This window comes from Chrysochloris asiatica, unplaced genomic scaffold (genome assembly GCF_000296735.1).
Source record: "Chrysochloris asiatica unplaced genomic scaffold, ChrAsi1.0 scaffold00097, whole genome shotgun sequence".
Lineage (NCBI taxonomy): Eukaryota > Metazoa > Chordata > Mammalia > Afrosoricida > Chrysochloridae > Chrysochloris > Chrysochloris asiatica.
In genome coordinates, this window is record NW_006408615.1 from 8,600,655 (window position 1) to 8,615,942 (window position 15,288).

A 15,288-nucleotide genomic window follows, 5' to 3' on the forward strand; every position below is an offset into this window, starting at 1 on the left:
CTGAGGTCACCCCTCCCCCCAGTGTGCATTTCTGAATGGGGTATTTATCACAAGGCCCTGTGCTTCCTGTGTTTGGGATGACCCCATACTCAAGACTCCCAGCTGTAGGGACAGGATGGGGATGGTTTCAGAATCTCTCTGAGACGGTGGTGGTCTCTGTTGTTAGGGAGCCCCTGTTTTGAGGCTGCTCCCTAGGGTGTTCAGAGATGGAAGACCTAGCAGGGAGCCTCCTCAGCAGCCACCAGAAGCCTCTGTCTGGGCTGCCCCCACCCCCACCCCACCCTCAGGCTCATCCGGACGCTCTGTCCTGTGATTGGAGATGTCAGTCCCCAGCCCCCCAACTTTAGTCCCTGCCCCTCTTTCTACGTGTGTGGTATTGATTACCTAGTTTATGAACCCCGGAGCAGCACAGCAAGGTGGGCAGGCAAGATTGAACCTGCATCTTGGAGGGGGCATTAGGCCGAAGGAGGGGTGCGCCTGAGGACAGCACCGAGGAAGCCCATGGTGAACGCAGCTGTTGGCATAGCTAAGTGAGACTGAGGTGGGGGCAGTGAAGGGCCAGTCCTCAGCCTCACAGAATGACGTGTGGTCCTGGGGAGGGACCAGTGGAGGTGAGGTGTTCACATAGGCCGCAGCATCAAGAGCAGGCCTGAAACAGGAGATGGGCATAGGTCAGGATTGGGGATGGAGAAGCTTCAGCCTTGGGCAGATGGAGTGCTCTTCAGAGAACTAAGACTCCAGTGGGGACCTAGTGGTGCTGGCTGGAGGCTGACATCTAAAGGCTATTATGTGACCACTGACCCCAAGGAGCCTCAGGAGTGGAGCTAGGTCAATCCGGTTCCATGGTGTAGTCTCAGGCAGGGCCCATGGCTTCAAGGTCTGGTCAGTGGAGTGGGGAGCCCAAGAGTAGCCTGCTCACAGGCTGCTAGGCAGGGGATTGCCAAGAGGTGGTCTCCAGCCATCAACAGGGCATGGAGAAGACTCTGCCAGAGACCCACCTCCCAACCTCAGTCTGTCCCCAGGGGCAGAGTAGGTCAGGAGACTCCTGAGGCCCCTCAGCTCTGGCCAACAGATTCCAGAGACCCAACGTAGCTTTCTGAAGACAAGATCGCTTGGAGCCTGTTTGGCTGAGTCCATTTCTCAGGGATACAACCCCCAACTCCCCACCACAGAAAGGCCCGGGGGTCATCTCGGTGTTGTTGAGGAAGGCCACCCTGACTGTACCCTCACTGGAGGACTCCCCACTTCCCCGAGGCATAAGCCTTAATTACTTGCATCTGGAAAGCCCCCTCCACTCCTCTCCAGAGAGGGGCTCTCCCACTTGAAAGGCACTTGAGGGTGTATATGAGCTCTTTGATTTGGGGTGGGGACCAGGATTCCCCTCTGGTCGTAGCCCCAAGAGAGAACACGAATGGAGCATTTGTTGAGCAACTATTGTTCAGGGGTGGCAGCCCTTTGGTGATGAGTTACTTGATCCTCATCCAGTCCTGGGAGGGAAGTCCGAGCCTCAGTTCACAGGCTCTGTGCTGGGTCAGCGCGGAGGGGCCTGCCCTAGGAGACGAGCCTAAAAGCCATGTGCCTGAGCAAAGGTAAAGCCATAGCCACCTCTGTCTGGGGCCTCAAGCAGGCTAGAAGGTCCAGGAGGGTATGCGATTGATTCAGAGAAACTGCCCTCCCCAGCTGGAGGTTTAGGCTGTGCCGAGAGGCTGAAAACTTATGACGCTTCTGTTGACTGGTCCTCTGTCCTGTGACAGAGGCTTTGATTCTGTCGGATAGTTCAGTGGGCTTGGGAGACAGAGACGGATGCCAGTCAGACCTAGAAGCAGATTCTTCGGTGTGGTGACAATAAAAACGGAAATTATTCGCTGCCCGTGTTTACGTTGCTCACTGGTTACTCTGTCGTTGTCTAGACATACCTCTGAGCGAGTGTCAGGGCGAGGAGGCTTGTGGCACAAACGGTTAAACGCTCGGTTACTAACTATAAGGTTGGTCATTTAAATCAATTCAGAGGTGCCTCGGAAGAGAGGCCTGGCAATCAGTTTGTGAAAACCCCATGATGTAGTCCTACTCTGCACCTGAGTCGAATTCAACATCACGCATCAACAGGTGGTCACAGCTTGTCAGCCAGGGGGATGTACTGGGCGCAAATAGAACAAATAGATTCTGCAGCAGATAGTACCCCCACAGCCACCCCGCAAAAATGCAGACAGGTGTGCATGCACACAGACACAGAGGAGGGTTTCCTCCTCCCCCTACGCTGCTCACCGGCTTCCCAAGGTGAAGTTCAAAAGAAAAGCATCCGGAATTTGATCTAATGAACAGGAGAGACCCCTGGCGACTGAGGGTAGATGTCCACTTACTCACTAGCTCCTATGATCGTTCATCCCTGCACCCCCTCCCCGCCAGGACCTACACAGCCAGCAGAGAGTCACTGACAGTCGGCTGGTAGGGAGACCCTCAGGAGAAGGGCCCCCAGGGCGGACACCAACTGGAACCAGGGTGGAGCACTCAGGGGAATTCACAGATCGCACAAGATGGCTGCAGGTGGCTCCCGGCGGCCCACTCAGTCCGCCTCCATCAGATCAAAGCGCACCAGATGTGCAGGAAGAGAACGGAGCCGTGGCACGCACCCAGTGACCTGGCGCCCCAGCCCTGCCCTCCCCCCTCCACCCTGGGGGCCTCAGTTCAATGGATTCAGTTGCTTCACTTAGGCCCCAACCCTTTCAGTTTATGAAAGGAGCTGGGAAGTACTAGACAAGCTTCAAGTGGACAAAAACCAGATGCTCTGGCTGACTGTTCAGTGAGAACAGATGTTGGCTGAGCGCCTCCTCAAGGTGATGAATAGTATCAAAATCCACGAGCCTTCCCCCAGCTCATGCAGCCGGGGCCACGGCCCTTCCGTGCCCAGAGTAGATGGTGAGCCCCACTAGCCACCCGAGTCTGGCCCTGGGCAGTCAGCTACCAGCCTGGCCCCCAAACCTCCATTTGCACCGTCAGTAGAAACCTTTACCTGTGCACAGCTCTTGACAGTTTCCAAGCACTTTTCCCATCCGTCGCTGTGTTACGCCCTCCCTAGCAGCCTCATTTTACAGAGGAGAAACCTGAGGCTCAGAGAGGCAGCACAACTCCCCCGGGACCCCACAGCGTGGTAGTGTCAGAAGTCTCATGGATGGGGAGAGGTTGAGCGTGTGTGTCTTTCCCTTCCCAGAGACGTGTGCTGTCAACAACGGAGGCTGTGACCGGACGTGCAAGGACACAGCCACCGGCGTGCGCTGCAGCTGTCCAGTGGGATTCACGCTGCAGCCAGACGGGAAGACGTGCAAAGGTCAGCAGGCCCCGTGCACTGGCTCCACTGGGTGTGGGGGGAGGGGGCCACTCGTCACTTCCATACTGGTGGGAGAGGAGGGTCAACACCTGCACCACCCCCAACTGGTCCGAGAGACTTTATGTTACTAGGGCCCTGGACGGCACTGGTCTGTGAGGCACTCTAGGATAAGCATGGAACTGCTAACCGAAAGGTCAGCAGTTCAAAGCCACCAGCCGCTCCTTGGAAACCCTACACTTCACTACAGCTCAACAAAAGCTTGGCGGTTTGAACCCACCCAGCAACACCACGGAAGAGAAACCTGGTGAACTGCTTCTAGAAAGGTCCCAGTCCTGCTCTGCCGTTGAGTTCATTCCAATTGAGGGTAGAACTGCCCTCAGGGATTCCAAGGCTAACACCATTACAGATGCAGACTGCCACGTTTTTCTCCCATGGCATAGCTGGTGGGTTCGAATCTCTGGCCTTTCCGTTAGAAGCCAAGTGGCTCTTTCTAGAAGGGTGACAGCAGAGGAAATCCTATGGAGCAATTCTTCTCTGTCATGCCAGAAAGTCGGGGTCTGGTTTGGGATTGGGGTAAGGAAAGGGATTCTGGTGTCAAATGAATTGGCTATACATGGAATGCCATCAAACAGCATCATTCCTGCAGAACCAGCCAGCTGAGCCCCGACTTGTGGGGTGTCCTGGGAAACAGGGGGTGGCAGTGAGGCACAGAGCTCAGTTGGGAGGGCAGTTTTCTTCCTGGGATGTGATGGTCTGCTTGTCCCTTCAGAAAAGTTAAAGTTGTGTGTGCACACATCCCTGGAGGTACTAGGGACAAGGAAGCAGGAAAGGAAACAGCCAGCGGAGAAAGACCCTGCCACCCGGGCAAAGGCCGGGGGTGTTTGTTGTTACTGAGTGCCACTGAGTTGGTTCCAACTGTTAGCAACCCTGTACAGGGTTTCTAAGGAGCAGCTGGTGGATTTGAACCCCTGACCTTGTGATTAGCAGTCCAGTACTTATCCTACAGCGCCACACCAGGACTTTTTGGGGTGATTTGGGAGAACTAAAAATGTCATACCAAGAGCCTTGGTGGCATAATGGTTAAGTGCTTGGTTACTAACCAAAAGGTCAGCAGTTCATACTCACTAGCTGCTTCCAGAAGCAAAGACCTGGCTACCCCTCCCATGATGATGACAGCCTAGGAAATCCTATGGGACAGTACTATTCTGTCGCATGGGGGTCAGTATGAATTAGAGTCACAACAAAGAAACCATGACTCAGATCAGGCACACCTTAGTCAACAGAGTGACATGCTTTGCTTTTTAACACTTTCAAAATGTCTTTGGCAGCAGATTTGCCCAGCGCAATATGTCATGTGATTACTTGACTTCTGCATCCATGAGCGTCGATTATGGATCCAAGTAAACTGAAAGTCTTGTACCCACACCAATCTTTTCTCCAATGATCACAACACTGCTTACAGACCCAGTTTTGAGGATTTGGGGCTTCTTTCTGTTGAGGTATAAGCCATACTGAAGGCTGTAGTCTGTGACTTACAGCAAGTCCTGTTTGCTTTCAGCAAGCAAGGCTGTGTGTATATTGAGGTTGTTAATGAGTCTTCCCCCAATCCTGATGCTGCATTCTTCTTCATATAATCCAGCTTCTCAGATTACTTGCTCAGCATACAGATTGAACAAGTATGATAAAAGAATCCAACCTGAAGCCCATCATTTCCCATTTTTAAACCACACAGTATTCCTTTGTTCTGCTCCAACAACTGCCTCTTGATCTATATACATACAGGTTCCTCATGAGCACAAATAAGTGTCTGAAGTTCCCAGACGTCACTTTGAGGACTAGTGTGCACCTAACCCAAACCGTGGTATTTTCTTTATAATTGTGAATTATGTGATAGTTTACATGGGAGAACATTAGCTTTACATTCATCATATCGTATATCGTTACATTGCCATGGTTACAATCCCCACCATGCATCATCAACCAACCCAAGCCATGGTATTTTCAATCACCCTCAAATGCATGTGAAAACTGGATAATGAATAAGGAAGGTTCTAGAAGAATTGATACATTTGAATTCTAATGTTGGCAAAAAATACTGAAAAGTACCATGGCCTGACAGAAGAATAAACAAACAAATCTGTCCTGGGTGAAGGCGGTGCAGCTAGAAGGCCTCTTAGAAAGGAGGGTAACCAGACATCATCTCGTGCACTTTGGACATGTCACCAGGAGGAAGGACATCGTGCTTGGTAAAGGAGAGGGTCAGTGAACAAGAGGAAGGCCGTCAGGGAGACGCATGGCAGTGAACAAGAGGAAGGCCGTCAGGGAGACGCACAGCAGTGAACAAGAGGAAGGCCGTCAGGGAGACGCACAGCAGTGAACAAGAGGAAGGCCGTCAGGGAGACGCATGGCAGTGAACAGAGGAAGGCCGTCAGGGAGACGCATGGCAGTGGCTCCCACACAGCAGTGACTGTGACGATGACACGTGACTGGGCAGCGTTTCTGTTGTGCACGGAGTCATTCTGAGGGGAACCACCTCACAAACACCTAACAGCGACAACAGCCCTTGTCCTTCCGGGTCAGAGTTGTGTGGATGGTGATGGGTGCCATCAAGTCAGTTCTGAGAGTGACTGATGGGTTTGAACTGCTGACCTTGCTGTTAGCAGTGCTGTGCTTACCCTAGTGCCACACCAAGCTCAGGGTCAGAGCTAGGACACCTAAAGACCAAAGACCCCAGTGAAAATGGCCTTCAAGTCCCTGTAAGTCCAACTGGTCTCCAACACCTACCAGAAAGGGCAGACAGCGTGGACGTGCAAGGGGAGGGGAACTTGCATCCATGTTGTCCTAGGACTCTGGTGTCTTTAGTGGGAAGTGGGTTCATTGAAGCTGTAAAAATTAGTAGATGGTGGACAACTCCTCTTTCCTCACCAGCTCGAGACTCCCAAGCTGGGAAGTACCCAGTTATAACTGTCAGAAATGACAGTTCTTCTACCTGTTTATATGAGAACCCACTTGGCCTGTCAGCGGCTGAGGTACGTTCTGGAGGCGGGAGTAGCCCATGACATCCGAGTCTTCCCACAAGGCCTCGAGTGCCAGACATCCCTGGAGGAGGCCACGGATGTGTGTCCAGCCCAGTGATGTGCACAGAGGCAAGGCCATGTCATGTCACAGAGCCTGGGACAGCGTGATGTCAAACTGCTCTCTCACCAGGGTGCTATGGGTCCAAAGGCCCAGCGTGGACCCAGGATTGGAAGACCGAGGGGCTCCATGGCTGAGGGCTGTGGTCCACAGTGCATCACCAAGCCCCATCAAATGGGCCAGCCATACAAAGGAAGCCACTGAGAACAGGCCTGACCCCACATCTGGGGGTCAGGAGGCACTGATGAGGGCTATCCACTGTCAGGACCCCCAGTCCAGGGCCCCAATAGATGTGGTTCCTGAGATTCCTCCAAAAACAACTGAATCTCAAGCCAGACAGCTCCGGCTCAGCCCTTTGGTCAGACCTTCCTCGTTGGAAGAATGCCCGAGCTTGGCTGCCCTTAGGACCCTCACTTCCTATGGCCTCATGTTAGAGATGGGCCCATTCACTCACATAACAGCTGTGTTGGCTGGGCTCCCACCTGGTGCAGGTGTGAGGGAGACAGGAAACACAGCCTCCCCTGACCTCAGGGCTCTCATACATAGAACCGCAGACAGACTCACATTCTACCGTGCGGCAGCGTGAGCATATATGTAATTACAGAGTGCTGGGAGCGCTGGTGGCCTGCTGCAGGTTAATGCGCTGGACCGTAAGGTTGGTGTGAACAGTACAGTCACAGCATGGTCAGCTGTTCAAGCTCACCAGCCGCTCCTTGGAAACCCTATGTTGTTGTTAAGTGCCGTCGAGTTGGTTCCGACCCATAGTAACCCTGCATAAGGTTTCTGAGGAGTGACTGGTGAGCTTGAACTGCTGACCTTGAAGTTCAAACCAACCTGGCATTCTAGTGCATGAACCCACAGCACCACACCAGGACTCCCGGAAACCCTATACAGGGTAGCTATGAGTCGGAACCAACTCAACAGCACTTACCAACAACAACAAGGAACCCTGGGGAAGGACTGGTGTGGCGCTGTTCAATATGCAATGGACTGCTAACTACAAGGCTGGCGGTTCAAACCCACCAGCCATCCCTTGGAAACCCTATACAGGGTGGCTATGAATCAGAGCTAACTCGACGGCACTTAATGACAACAAGGAGCCTGGTGGTTCAGTGAGTCATCACTCAGCTGCTAACCACAGGATTGGTGGTTCAAACCCACCAGTCACTCCACAGGAGAAAGAGCTGGCCATCTGCATCCGTAAAGGTAACAGCCAAGAAAACCTCCCAGGGCCATTCTGCTCTGTCCATGGGCTCGCTCTGAGTCAGAAGTGACTCGGCGGACCCAACCCAGAGTGTTAGAAAAACATCAGCACAATGAAAGTTAGAAAAAAAGTCAGCAGGGGCTGACTCGGGGCTGGGGAGGCCAAGGCAGGCCTCTATTGCTGAGGGCTGGGAGTCCATAGGTGGGAGGGTCAGGGACACCATGTCCAGCAAGGTGGTGTCGAGATCTCTGAAAACTGAGGGGGGCAGAGAACAGGGTCTGGGGCCACAGCAAGAAATTTGGCCTTGGATAGGCAATGGACTATCCACTGTGGTTTGCGTTTTGAAAAGAGTCCCTGGACACTGCTGGGACAGCAGTCGCTGGACCAACACCCAGGCTCCACCTGACAGTGGTGTGGACCAAAGGGAGCAGTGAAGGTGGGAAATGTGCAATCTGGGTGTTTTCATGGAGTTTAGTAGGAAGGCCCCTGGCACCATGAAACTTCAGGTCATCAGAATCCAGAGCTGTATGATGTGGACATCATCGTGTCTTCCTGTCTGCTGTGAGGTGCCATTGAGTCGGTTCCCCGCGCACAACAGAACGAAACACTGCTGGACCCTACACCACCCTACACACTACAACCACTGTGCCAGTCCGTCTCGGGGGGGCTTCCTCTATGTCTCCGACCCTCCACTTTACCCAGCGTGATGGCCTCCTCCTGGGACATGTCCAGAGTCATCTGGAAATTCTGGAAGCCAAATGCTGACCTCTAGACCCTGAGGGTCGGCCCTCCTCAAGCCTTGGGCTCATACTGGAACTGTGCAGAACCTGGCTGGGGGGTCCAGCCCAGAAGGACTTCCCGGTGAACCTTGGGTTCTAGCTCCTCAGTTGGCGTGCAAGCCCTGGCCTGGGGTGTCCATAGAAAGATATCAGAGGGGGGATTTCAAAAGCTCGGTGTTGTTTTCTGAGTGGTAGAAAGTGGCTGTCAAGCAAAGAGGATGGCCAGAGAGTGGAGGTGACAGGGCTCAGGAAACCCAGGACTGAAAACTGGGGCACCTGGGACTTGTGAGGCAGGTCAAGGCAGGGTGGGCACGTGGGGGCATTTAGACTGAACTGCCTAGGGACACGGGGGCTATTTGGCACCTTCAGCTTCACCTCCAGACTGGCTTTTCCCCAAGCAGAGTCCTCAGAGGTACCAGCCCCTCCCTATATTTTCCAGAACAGTCTGGAAGAACCCCCTCCCTCCCTCTCATGTCCTGGGCCAGGTAAGCATCCAGCCAAAGATTTTATCTGACTAGAGCCATGGTGCCCATGTTCCCATACCTCCCGAACTGTCAGTCTGTACCCCTTGGTGGGACAGGAGAGGGGAGCAGGGGCAGTTGTCCTGCTGTGTGTCCCTGTGTGTACCCCCCACCTTCATTCTCTGACACATACTCACTGTCTCTCCAACATCTGAGGGTTCTACTCTAGAACCCCCAAAGTCCCCTTGTCTAGGGTCACCCTTGACTCTTATTCAGTCTGTCTCACTCCTGGGCAGTGACTCTGGAAGGTCTCCTTCTGGACCCTGGCTCTGCCCTTGACGTCCACCCCTACGCCACAATGGCATGTCCCGTGAACCGGAAGAAGCTCACTCCAGAGAGAAAGTTCCAGAAGACTTCCAGAGGGGCAGATTTTTACAGGGGCGGCCCTGTCCACAGAGGCGGACAGGTGGGGGGTGGGCAGTAGCCCTGGGGCAGGGAAGGTCAGGCAGTCAGGCAGACTGAGCAGGCCTTCCTCAAGGGCATGAGGAGGCCTACTGGCCAGGACACAGTAGCCCAGGAAGGCAGGGATGGATGAAGGCTCCCAGCCTTCCTCCTGCAACTTCTCATCCCTGAAATGAGTGAGCCCTGCTCTGTCCCAGAGTTTGCGAGGGGGTAAGGGTCCCTGCCCAGGAAAAGCCCCACCGCATCCCGGCAAGCCCTGTATATTCTGTGAAGTGGTGCGTGACCGGGGAGAGGGGGTCTCATCTGTTCCTGCAGCGCACCTCACTCTGGGCCTGACTGCTCTGTTCTGCAGCAGCCAAGGAGGTATCCAGCTCGGGCAGCGGGGAGGGGGACACACCGAGCCCCGACCCCAGTATCAGTGGCAGCGTTGGGTCACTGTGGGAGCTTATTGCCCCAGTGATGTCTGGGGCTCCCTCCCAGGGGCTGACCCCAGGCAGCAGCAACCTAGCCTGGGCCTCTGCAAACATGCCACCCTCTCCTGTCTGCTCACTATAGCAACCCTTAGCTGCCAACCCTCAGGAGAAGGGCTGGGGGGCCTAAGGAGGGGCTCTGAGGGAGATCCCTGTGGGGACCGTGATGCTGTCCCCTTCCCAAGACCACACAGCTAGGGTCATTGCCTCTGTGCTCTGGGCCTGAGACTTCACAGGTCCCCAGGCTGACCTTCCGTGACCCGTCTGGACTCCGGACACCTGCTATCTGGGTGTGTAGAGGATCACGTGGCCCGGGGTGCTCAGAGTCTCCACAAGAAGCAAACACAATACCCAGAGGTCCTGGTGCTCTGGGGGGTGGGCTTCCCTCAGGGCAGTTTTGCAACTGGACGAGGGTTCTGGTAATACACTGCTTCTGATAATACACATCATCCCCAACGTACGACATATGCAAGTCGAACGCACCGTACATCTTTTTACGAGTCATTTGTAACATATACAATGTTGCAGCCTGTCATTTGCTGATGCTACTGTTCTCATTAACCTACTACTAATACTGTTGTTGTTGTTAAGTGCTGTAGAGTCAGTACCGACCCATAGCTACCCTGTATAGGGTTTCCAGGAGCGGCTGGTGAGTTTGAACCAGCAACCTTGCCGTTCAACCTAACCTTTAGGTCAAGTGCTTCTCCTACAACTCCATGTTACGAATGAAAAGATGGACGGTACATCCAACTTGCGTACGTCGTAAATCAGGGATTATGAACTATCAGAAGCAGTGACTCTCAGCAGCCTCGTCCAGCAGCAAAGCTGCCGTGAGGGGAGCCCCCCCACCCACCCCAGAGCACAGGACCGCGGAGTGTTGTGTTACCTGTCGCCCTGCTTGCTTCTGGCAAAATCTCCGAGTACCCCTGGGTCATGTGATCCTCCACACACCCAGAGAGCAGGTGTCCGGAGTCCTGGTGTAGTGTTATAGGGTAATGCACTGGACCGCAAGTCTGTTTGAACCACAAGGTTGGCAGTTCAAACTCACCAGCCACTCCTCAGAAACCCTATACAGGCGTTGCTGTGAGTCAGAGGCGTTCTGGTGTGGTACTGCCGGTTTATGCGCTGAACTGCAAGGCCAGCGATTCAAGGTTAACCTCTGCTTCTCAGAAACCTTATACAGGATCACTATGAGTCGGAAGCGACTCCTCCTCAGACATTCACTTGCAGGTTCTCAATGTTTTGACTTATAAAGATTGATGATAAAATCTAATAATAATGAGGATGGGCCATCTGAATGGAACAGATGCAGTGAACACGTCTAGAGCCTCCATTATGTTCAAGGAGATGAGAGGACTGTGGAAGCTCCCAGCTGATGAGGGCGGGGCTAGAGGTGGACGCCATCTAGTGAGCCCACAGACCTCCCCTCCCTCGTGGTGAGCACGGAAATGGCAAACAGAGTGAGTCTGTGCAGGCTGACACAGCCTGGGGTGGGGGTGCCTCAGGCGGGCTGCCCAAGGTGAGGAGGGTACAGGGGAGCACCCTAGGGGAAAGGAACCCTGGTGGGGACGTGGGTTAAATGTTGGACTGCTCACCAAAAGGTCAGTGGTTCAAACCCACCAGCTGCTCTGCAGGAGAACGATGTAGTAATCGAACACATTTGTAGCCTCAACTTACTCAGTCGTATGTTGTTGTTGTTAAGTACCGTGGAGTCGGTTCCGACCCATAGCGACCCTGTACAAGGTTTCCAAGGCTGTAAATCTTTACAGGAGCAGAAAGCCTCATCTTTCTCCTGCGGAACAGCTAGTAGTTTCAAACTGCTGACCTTGTGGTTCACAGCCCGATTTGTAACCACTACGCTACCAGAGCTCCTTTGGCTCCTCAGAAACCTTACTCTGTTGTATGTTGTATGTTGTTGTTGTTGTTGTTGTTGTTAAGTGCCGTCAAATCGGTTCCAACTCATAGCAACCCTGTATAGGGTTTCCGAGGAGCAGCTGGCGAGTTTGAACTGCCAACCTTGCAGTTTATACCGACCTTATGGTTGAGTGCTTATCCTACAGCACTGTACCAGGACTCCCTCTGTCCTATAGGGTCAGAGGGGAGTTGGGATAAACCCACCACTCTGAAATTCCTGCTCACCTTTGTTATGATTAATCCGAGGCATGTCGGGAAAGGATGGCCAGGAAGTGGGGTCTGAAGGGTGGGACCCAAGAGGAAGTTTGGGGTCCTCAGGAGCCTGACACCCAGAGAAGAGATGCTCCACAGATAGGCTGGACAGGGCAGAGGACAGAGCCCGGATGAGCTCAGGGCCCATAGTGAGGGGCACCTTCAGGAGACGTGCCTACAGGCTGTGCTGAGAGAGGAAAGTGCCCCGTCAGGAGAAGCAGACAAGCAGAGATGATCGGGCCTGGTCGATTCCAGCTCACAGCAGCCACACAGGATAGACAGAGCAGAAATGCTTAGGAAATGCCCGTCTTTACGGCAGCAGGCCACTTCACCTTTCCCCAAGAACAGCTGGTGGGTTCAAACTGTCCATTGACCTTTAGGTTAGGTAAGAACTGTAGGAGACCCATTTCCTGTGGGGCTGGACAGCTGTCCCTCAGAGCACAGCTCATTCAATGGGAGATGGGAGATGGAGCAGTGAGGCCATTGGAAAACCACAAGCTCTGAAACCAAGCCAGGTCCAAACCCAGCTCCCCCTTACCTCCTGTCTCATCTTGAGCCCATCCCTGTGCCCTCGAAGCCTCAGTTTCCTCATCTGTAAAATGGGCCATCGCTCCTCTTTGAGAAAGGCTGGTCATTTGCCTCTCAGCCATCTCCCTGGCTGTGTGGATAGAAGGGGTACAGGTGTCATGGTCCCTGTTGTCCATGAAGCCATGGGTGCTGACTCACCAAGTCTCTCGGGGACAGGGGGCAGAGCATTGAAGTCTGGGAGGGCTGCACCTTGGCATTGTAACCCAGCCGACCAGGGTCAGCCCTCAGCCGTCCACCCCACCAGGAGGCTGAACTCACTCTTTGCCCCCACCCCACCCCCACCCCTGCAGACATCAACGAGTGCCAGGTGAACAATGGTGGCTGTGACCACTTTTGCCGCAACACCGTGGGCAGCTTCGAGTGCGGCTGCCACAAGGGCTACAAGTTGCTGACAGACGAACGCACCTGCCAAGGTGAGCCTCACCTGGGACCCTGGTCAGCTCTTCTCCATCGCTCCTACTCACCACACCTGGGACCAGGCACCTTACACCTCATCTCTCTAGGGGTCCCTCCCGTCTCCCTCAGCATACACCACAGACCCACCTCCCCCTTTGATAGCTGGGAAACTGAGGCACAGAGAGGTGACATGGTGAGTCAGGGATATCACTCAGCACCTCAGCTCCCCTCTGCCTTCTCCTGGCTTCACAGGTGGCCTGCTGCCACCTGGTGGAATGCATGGCACATTGCAAGCCCTCTCCAACAGTCCTTGGTGTGGCTGGCGGGGAGCAGGGCTCATGGAAGGAGATCCAGAGACAAGCTGCACAGCCCAGGGCCAGTCTAGCAGCAGGACAGGATGCAGAGGGAGCCCAGAGGAGGGGCCATGGACAGGGTGGCCAGAAAAGCTGGCTAGGGGAGGCAGCATTGGTACAATGGGTTGAAGGATGAATAGGCATTTTCCCGGAGGTGCCTAGTGTGGGGGGCGAGGCTATTGGGCCTGGGTGCTGGGGGGCAGGGGTGGGGGGAGGAGAGTGATAAGGAACCCTGTGGCGTGGGGTGAGGCCAGAGGAATAAGGCGGGTATCCATGGGGGCACCAACTTTAGGAGACATTGCAGAGGGTGAGGCAGGGCATCATCTGCTTGTCCCCTGGGTGCACTGAACAGCATATGACTGAGCCTGTGAGAAATCCCAGGAGACCCCCACCCCCACCCCGATGGTGAGCATGCGATGCTGGTCAGGGAGGTCACCACTGGCTGCGGATGGTCCTCTGCACCTACTCCAGACTCCTCCCCCACCCCACCTCCACTCCCTGGGTTCCCCAGCTCAAATAGGAATGGGGGTCCAAACTCTTCACTTGACATTTGGGGCCTTCATGGCAAGGCCCCTGGAGTCCCTCCATACAGTCCCCAGGCAGGCCCAGCGGAGGTAGGGGGACCCCCACTGTCCTTGTTTTCAGTGCCCGCCCTCCCCCATTCCCATTCAAGGCCAAGTGCAGGCACCACATGGGGAGCTCTTCCCAGACCCTCCCTGGAAGGGCTGGTGTCCTTCCTGTGTTCACATTGTTGGAGACACATGGAGGTCATGAAGTCACATGAGCTCGTGTATGAGAGTGTCCGATCCCTGTGAGCCTGTGATTCATTTCCCTCTTTCCAGTACCAAGCACTCTCTAGCCCTTCCTCATTTCCCTTTTCACCAAGGCTGCCAGGAAGCTCAGAGACACATTTTGCACACTGTTAGGGCTACCTTGTTGTCAAGTGCCATTGAGTCGGCTCCAACTCATAGTGACCCTACCAGTGTGAATTAAACACTGACCCTAATCACGCTGAAGAATGGAAATAGCCAACTGGCAGAGCCTTGTAACCGTCATAATAACCCTGTATTCAAAATATCTCTACCCAGCCAGTCTCCAGAAAAGATTTGAGGTGCCTTTGAACCCAGGGTAATAAGGTTAATGGGGCACTGTGGGAAATGAGGAGCAGCCTGAAGACGCATGCTGATTGTGGGTCATGTGTGTGCTGGGCCTCCCCCACACTGTCTCCTTGTGGCCACTCAGACATCGACGAGTGCTCCTTCCAGCGGGCCTGCGACCACACCTGCATCAACTCCCCCGGAAGCTTCCAGTGTCTGTGTCATCGTGGTTACACGCTCTACGGGACAACCCACTGCGGAGGTCTGCAGCCCGCCCTCCAGGGCCACCTCCCCCTGAGGCACGCGCCCTCCCACTCAGCCACCACCCTGCACAGCACCACCCCGTCCGACCTGGGCCCTAGGGTGCTGGCAGAGACCTTAAGCCAGCCGGGGGCTGCAAGTACCTGGTCTCTGCCAGCCTGAAGACCCCAATCCACAAACAGGGGCGGGCAACCGATATAGGAAGACCCTGGGACATAGGGCTAGGCTCAGGGCACAGGGGGTCCTCAGGAAGGGCTAAGCCAGGTGTTGGGTGCTGGAGTCTTTACAACGAGGGGAGGTGTGCCCGTCCTCCCTGCCCCCACCCCACCTCACCCTGAGTCCTCAGAGGACAGAGCACTGCCATGCCTGTAGGACAAGAGGGGAGACTGAGGCTGGGAGTTCAGCCCCACAGTGAGACCAGTTCCTGGGCCTCAGGAGACCTACTCCATGGGAGTTTTCACCTCAGGCCACTTTCTCTTTCCCCACCTCCCCTGCCCCCCTGACTCCGCTGGCTAGGAGCAGCTGCTGGAGCTCAGAACACTGGCGAGCTCACTTGGGTCAGGGCGTTTGTGTCTGAGGGGACCTTATACA

General features: G+C 54.7%; 1 protein-coding gene across 1 annotated transcript in view; it reads left to right on the top strand.

The window, feature by feature from the left end:
- SCUBE1 (signal peptide, CUB domain, EGF-like 1) overlaps positions 1-15,288 on the top strand; it is a 151,387-nt gene that overhangs the window by 117,855 nt on the left and 18,244 nt on the right. Inside the window, exons 8-10 of the mRNA XM_006866906.1 lie at positions 3,209-3,325; positions 12,881-13,003; positions 14,582-14,698. Coding sequence (XP_006866968.1) covers positions 3,209-3,325; positions 12,881-13,003; positions 14,582-14,698 — 357 coding nt within the window. The remainder of the gene's footprint in view (positions 1-3,208; positions 3,326-12,880; positions 13,004-14,581; positions 14,699-15,288) is intronic.